This window comes from Sinocyclocheilus anshuiensis, unplaced genomic scaffold (assembly GCF_001515605.1).
Source record: "Sinocyclocheilus anshuiensis isolate Anshui unplaced genomic scaffold, SAMN03320099.WGS_v1.1 scaffold38, whole genome shotgun sequence".
Lineage (NCBI taxonomy): Eukaryota > Metazoa > Chordata > Actinopteri > Cypriniformes > Cyprinidae > Sinocyclocheilus > Sinocyclocheilus anshuiensis.
Genome location: NW_015544213.1, coordinates 3,602,246 through 3,609,242, shown reverse-complemented (window position 1 = coordinate 3,609,242; position 6,997 = coordinate 3,602,246). Strand labels below are relative to the sequence as shown.

General features: G+C 34.3%; 1 protein-coding gene and 1 long non-coding RNA gene across 2 annotated transcripts in view; one reads left to right on the top strand and one right to left on the bottom strand.

Moving 5' to 3' along the window:
• LOC107697215 (uncharacterized protein YMR317W-like) overlaps window positions 1-6,716 on the bottom strand; it is a 17,640-nt gene extending 10,924 nt beyond the window's left edge. The window contains exons 1-2 of the mRNA XM_016497915.1: window positions 6,557-6,716; window positions 3,602-3,760 (exon numbers count right to left, since the gene is read on the bottom strand). Coding sequence (XP_016353401.1) covers window positions 3,602-3,760; window positions 6,557-6,629 — 232 coding nt within the window. The 5' untranslated portion in view covers window positions 6,630-6,716. The remainder of the gene's footprint in view (window positions 1-3,601; window positions 3,761-6,556) is intronic.
• The window catches only part of LOC107697217 (uncharacterized), a 16,166-nt gene extending 9,388 nt beyond the window's left edge, over window positions 1-6,778 (top strand). Inside the window, exon 4 of the long non-coding RNA XR_001635173.1 lies at window positions 6,709-6,778. This is a non-coding gene — a long non-coding RNA (uncharacterized LOC107697217). The remainder of the gene's footprint in view (window positions 1-6,708) is intronic.
• Window positions 6,779-6,997: the final 219 nt, after the last annotated feature.

Sequence of the window (6,997 nt, the reverse complement as noted above, 5' to 3'; positions counted from 1 at the left end):
GCAGGAATGTGATTTTCAGCCAATGATGACTTAGATATTGGTGTGTTCTGCTTTTGTGCTTCACAGAAGAAAGAAAGGTACGCGGGTTTGGAACAACATAATGAGAGTAAATAATGACAGAATTTTCGTTCTTAGGTTAAATATTCCTCTGTGGTAGTCTCAACAAAGTTAGTTTGAAATTAGCAGAAAATGTGTAGAATGAGTGAACAGTGTTATTCTATATTATTATTATTTATATAGTATTTATTCATATTTTAAATTAGATTTAAATAAAATCCACTTAAAAAATATTAATAAATGTTATATAAATAATAAATTAAAATGAAAAGTGAAAAAATAAGTAAAATAAGTATTTATATACAAGTATTTCAGTTACTTGCCAAAGCAACATTGCAAATTTTTTTATATTTATAATATTTATATTAGTGTTGTCTATTGATAAAAAAAGATAACTAATTAATTGCACTTTTTTCTGAAATGAATCGCGATTAATCCCACCTAACATTAATGTTTTAAAATATACTTTTATATTGCAATAATTTCACATTCAATCTTAATTTAAATGAATGTAGAAATAACAAAGACAGTATATTTTTTATATTTGTCTAATGCCATATTTTTTTGCTAATATTTAACCATTGACTAGCCATTCAACACTACAGTATAACTGAGAGCTATCAATTTTAACATTTATTAGACTTAAAAAAATAATAACTTCTAATTTAAGTGAACTTAAATCAATCTTCGCATTAACCCATTATAATAAATGTCATATGTAGCTACCTGTGCCCTTCAGCAAGAAGGAAATATACAGAAATTGAAGTTATCAAACACTAAATTCTAAATTAAATATAGACAAATCCTTAAAGCTACAAAAGTGATTGATTTCCTCTTTTTTTCTTTTGTTCTTTGATGAACAGAAATCACAGCAGCTGGTTATTAGGTTATTTTGGCTGCTTTAAGAGCTGCCGCTGCTGAACATGACATGGATCTGACACGCATCGTATTTTCTCATAACTCTTTACCTTTCCTGACCCACCTCAGGTCTTAAAGTCTCTACTAATGAGCTGAGGAGTTAAATCAGGTTTGTTAGATGAGGGAGACAGTGCTGGGCTGCTCCAGGACAGTTTTGAAAACCACTGCATTTCAGAGAGATGTTCTTAAAGTCCCCATGAACTCAAAATTAAAGTTTTTTGGGTGTTAGTATCAATATGTTAGTCGAGTCGGCGCAGACCACAAAATGTATCGGAGCTATTTGAATTCTACACAGAATGCTATATTTTATAGCAATATGGAAGAGATTGTGGCTGGCATACCCTGTCAAATGCGGCTTTACGGAGCTCAACGGCTCTGAACGTCTCTAGCCCAAGCTGTGATATAAACGAACGCTATTGGCTATTTTAAAAAGGGGCGGGGCTGCTTGATATGTCCCGCCCTGTCTTCCTGTTTCAGTTAAAATGACGTCAACACAGAGTAATGCTGCATGTTTCTAAGCATTTCAGGGGACCTTTAAATGTGACACATATATAAAAAATAATTGCATGCATGCAGTTTTAAAGCAACTTTAATTGCTTTTTTGGTAACTTCATGACTTAACTGACAACATAACTACGACATTGCATGCTCGAAGTTTCCTTCGAGCTTTGATATGAAATGATACAGGCTACAGCGCGTGCCGCCACACTTGTGTGTGCAATTGAAGATTGTGCTAATTCTGACAGCACTAATATATATATACTCTACCGGTCAAAAGTTTGGGATCAGAATAATTTTTAATGGTTTTTACAGGAGTTTCTTATGCTCATCCAGGCTGCATTTATTTGATCAAAAATACAGAAAACAATTTTATATTGTGAAATATTATTATGGTAATATAATATAATATAATAGTAAAATAACATTTTTCTATTTTAATATACATTCAAATCTAATTGATTCCTGTGATCAAAGCTGAATTTTCAGCATCATTACTCCAGTCTTCAGTGTCACATGATCTTCAGAAATCATTCTCATATGCTGATTTATTATCAGTGCTGGAAACTGTTGTGCTGCTTAATATTTTTTTGGAACCTGTGATACTTTTTTTCAGGATTCTTTGATGAATAAAAAGTTAAAAAGAAGAGCATTTATTTAAAATAGAAATCTTTTCTAACAATATACACTACAGTTCAAAAGTTTGGGGTCAGTAAATTTGTATTCTTTCTTTTTTTGAAAGAAATTAAAACTTTTATTCAGCAAGGATGTACTAAATTGTTAAGAAGTGATAGCAAAGATGTATTTTGTTAGAAAAGATTTATATTTTGAATAAATGCTGTTCTTTTTTACTTTTTATTCATCAAAGAATCCTGAAAAAAAAAAATATTTGGCAGCACAACTGTTGGTAATTCTAATAATAAATCAGCATATTAGAATGATTTCTGAAGGATCATGTGACACTTTATACTGGAGTAATGGCTGATGGAAATTCAGCTTTTTTCAAATAAATGCATCCTTGATGAGCATTAAAAAAACATTACAAGTCTTACTTATCCCAAACTTTTGACCGGTAGTGTATATATTATTTCAGCTTTCTTTCAATTACCAAAAATGTTTTGTTTTTAAATGGCTGATTAAACGTATTACGTACACTCTAGGAAAAGTCTCTAAAAACAGATCTGGGCTTATGCACCTAGGTTTTTGAGTGATCCTTGCCAAAATTATTAACAAATAATACTTTTTATCACTCAAAAACTGAGATGCATAAGCTCAGATGAATGCGGTCTACAATCAATCAGCTCCAAAAAGAAATACAAAACCTATGCTAATTGAAAGAAAACAAGTTGACAAAAAGATTGAATCGGTAATATTATAGCATAACAAGAGTTTTAAAAGGCCCTGTTTATTAGTACTTATAAAGCACATATTAATGCCTGATTCTGCATGACCATATTTTAGACCCCTTAATCCTTAAACCCCATACCTAATACCTTACTGACTATTAATAAGCAGCAATTTAGGAGTTTGTTGAGGCAAAAATCATAGTCAATAGTGAGAACTGGACCTTAAAATAAAGAGTGACCAAAATTGCTTCTAAATCTCTCATTATGTTATTTTATAATTGATCTGAGCTTATGCATCTCAGTTTTTGAGTGAAGATTGGCAAAATTATCCACAAATAATGTTTTTTGTTTTTTTTTCACTCATAAGCTCAGATCAATGATCAACCAGCTCCAAAAAGAAATACAAAACCTGTGCTAATTGAAAGAAAACAAGTTGACAAAAAGATTGAATCGTTAATATTATAGCATAACAAGAGTTTTAAAAGGCCGGTCATTTTTGACTGGGAACACCAAATTAGGTAAAGGATTTTCAGCACAGCACAAGGGTTCAAGAAATATCTAGTTCTAGGAATGATTAGTTCAGAGACTAAATATACTAAAACCAGAAATATCTAGTTCTAGGAATGATTAGTTCAGAGACTAAATATGTTTTGAACCCAGTGACTAGTGCTTCCTCACAAACACTGATTGTGGCAGCCTAGGAGCTTGTATAAGACATCAGATTGGGGGTTGACGACGCTGTCGATCTCAGATTAAATACCCAGAGTAAGTAAATGTTGTACCTGTTGTTGTGTCTGTGTGCGGCGTGGGCTCAGTGCTGTTGGTGATGTTAGTAGAGGACTGTGTCTGATCGCCGCCGGGGCTCGAGGTCATGTTGACATCAGTCACTCCGTTTCTTCTACGTGAGATGTGAGCCGCAGACGACACACAGAGATAATCACCTGAAGACAGGACAGAGATGACGTATGAATCAGAACTAGGGGAAATCTTGGCCTGTAACTTAAATTATTCAAAGTAATCTGCATATTGAAATGAAAATGGGTATTATCATGAATTAAAAATGAGAGAATGTCTCTGCCAAATCTGAATCTACAAGAGAGAATGTTTAAACCGAGCTCTGTTCTGTCTTTAGTTATGTGGTGAAACAGGAAAAGTGTTAATAATTAATTCAGTCATTTAATTAAGCAACACTGGCATGTGTTTGGGGAGGAACTATCTGTCTGACTAATAATAAATGTGTTGAGGAAACCTGTCAAGTGGAATTCAGGATTTGAGCAACCTTTAACTCAATTAATGAACTTTAAAGCATCGTTTGTGCTACAGATATGAATGATACTTCAAATTATATGACTTGAGAAAAAATTCCACTGACTTGCATTGAAGGAGGGGCCTGAGCAAAAAGTTTGGGGTCAGTAATCATTTTTTAATGTTTTTGAAAGAAGACTTTTATGCTCACCAGGAGTGAAAGCATTTGATGAAAAATACAGTAAAAACAGTAATATTGTGAAATTGGTTAGTTAGTTTTGACAATATTCACTCATCATGACAGTAAAATAGGGCATTCTACGTCAATATACTGCAGTATTTCCTCTCTCAATCAGTAGAAAATATGGTTAACACCCGGTCATGCATGAAAAAAAATAATACCGTCATGTACCGTGAAACCGGTATAATTTTGAAAAATACCGTGATATAAATTTTTGGTCATACCGCCCAGCACTAGTGGACATTATGCCTGAAAAGCTGCACAAATTAAACCTGGAACATTCCTTTAAAAACTAAACGCAATGTGACTTACAAGCAACGATCTGATGCATCTAAATAACTTTCCATAATAGCAACTTAAACTTCTTCGAAATAAAATTGGTGTACACTGAAAACAAAACTGATGGTGAAACCATTTTCATTCAGAAATTGCTCGTATATTTCACAAATAATAACAAAGAAACAAGTAACACATGCAATTAAATGTAAAAACACTCCAATAATCTTTGTTTTATTATTACAACTTCATAAAATAATTTTTTTACAGTGTTAAGATGATGATACATGGGGCAACTTTTTTGGGCAATGTTGCTTGGGCACTTTCCCATTGAGAATGGCCAACAAATTTCTCTCTGGATACTTTAGATCAGTCGTGGGCCCAGTGTCTCACCTGGTTGCCCGTTGATGGCAACATTGCTCAAAAAGTTGCACCGTGTATCATAATATTCACCCAGTCGTGTTTCTCACCTGCTCTCCTGTTTCTCACATCTACTCACAGGTTTTCTCACCTCTCATCTATCTGCAAATCTCATCTTTATGCAAAGCTTTTAGTTTGATATGAAATTGTGTCTGTGGTGCTCATAACTGCGGGTTCACTAAAAAAGATTTTATTGGAGTATGTTTTACAAGAAACTGCTATTTTAGTTCAAAATTTCATTTTTAGTCAAATGTCTCATTGCCGTTTATTTGAAATTTACCAGCAGTTTCTGAGTGAAAATTGTTTCGATGTAAATCCTACACCAATATTTTTTTTTTTTTCAGTGTAGAACATCTCCATGGAGGTGATGCTTCTGTTTCAAATGAATCCTTTTATATTATTGCAGTCATTCATATGTTAAATTATTTTTATTGTTTAAATAATTTAATGCATTAAATTATAGGGTTAACTATTGGAAATATATTAGAAGACAATAATTTACTTTAAAATAAAGTGCACTTATGAATTGTGAAAAAGGAATAAAAGTAAACGGGGCTTTTGTACAAGATGTAAAAATAGAAGAGTTGAAAAAGTTCCCAGATGAAAGTGAGAGGAACAGGACGTCAGCATGCAAAGATGACAAGCAACAGAAACGCTCTAAAAATACCCCACGATTGTTCAGCAGCGTGTCCTGAACAATCTCGTTCTCGCTCAGTACATCAGAGAACTTTACAGGCCGTTCTTAACTTTCCAAAACAGGCCTTCTAGAATACAATCTAATTTAAATATGGTAAAAATACACCGCTGCATGACTCCTAATTACAAACACTGGCTAAGAAATGAAAGCATTCTGGGATTGAGAGACAGTATGTGTGGTTTGACGGCATTCCCATAATGCTCTCTGTGCCAGTGCTGGGATAGAGAGATGAATGTCTTGAATGTCCACCCTCGTATGAACATAAACGTGTGTGAACACATACATGTTTGCTGATGTAAATAAACCAGAATTAAATATGAGTGAGTTTTCATAAAGCTGGTCTTTACAGTCAGAAGTACTGAACACAAAACTGAATACAAGTAAACTGCAAAATTTGAACTGATGTCATATAAAATGCAAACATAAGACTATTTTTCATAAAGTTCAATTAAAAACAAGCTTATGTTTGTGTTGATATGATTAGTTTTACAGTCCAGTATCCACTTTTAGGCTGTAGTTCGAGTTCAGCATGAGAACAGAGTCTTTTCACAGCAAGATACAAGGCTGTGTCTCAAAACATAGTGAGCTCCCTAACTAGAAAGCATTTTCGAGCACCCAAAGTACATTAAGCAGTTTTTGGGCATCCATAAAGTCACTCCTAAATGTAATTTCTGGGCATCACAGGTAGTCCATATGGTGCCTAGGTAGGCAGTTTGCTAGGTTTTGAAACACAACCATTGTTTGACTGCACGGATACGCGTGGCAGCAGAAACAAACTGAGAACAAACATAGTGTCTGAAAAATATTTCACAATGGCTATTACTGTAAGTAGATAGATAGATAGATTATTGTTTTTACCTGTAATGAAAGAACAGTAGAAGAGCACCATCGCACAAAACGCAATATTTCCACATCTGCCCATATCCTTCATATGACAAAAGATAAAAACTAACTTCAACCTAAAATAAAGCTAAAATAGTCGTTCTTGCTTTCTTTCTTTCCTCCCTCAGACGTAAAAACCGACACAAAAGTCCAGTGTGTGTAACAAATGCCTCTGGATCGACGGACGGAGATGAATTTAGATGCCAGTGTGTTTCTCACGGAGTGTCAGATGATCAGAAGTGTCTGGAAGAGTTCATTCACAGCGGATCCAAAGAGTTGAGATCCGCTGCGCGCTCTAGACTGACGCGGTGGGCGGGGCGCAGCGAAGGGCGCACACAACAGCTGGATGGGGATTAGCTCAAGCGGCAACCTTCCCGAACCCAACACGGAAGTGACTAAAACTGCAATTCATCTCCT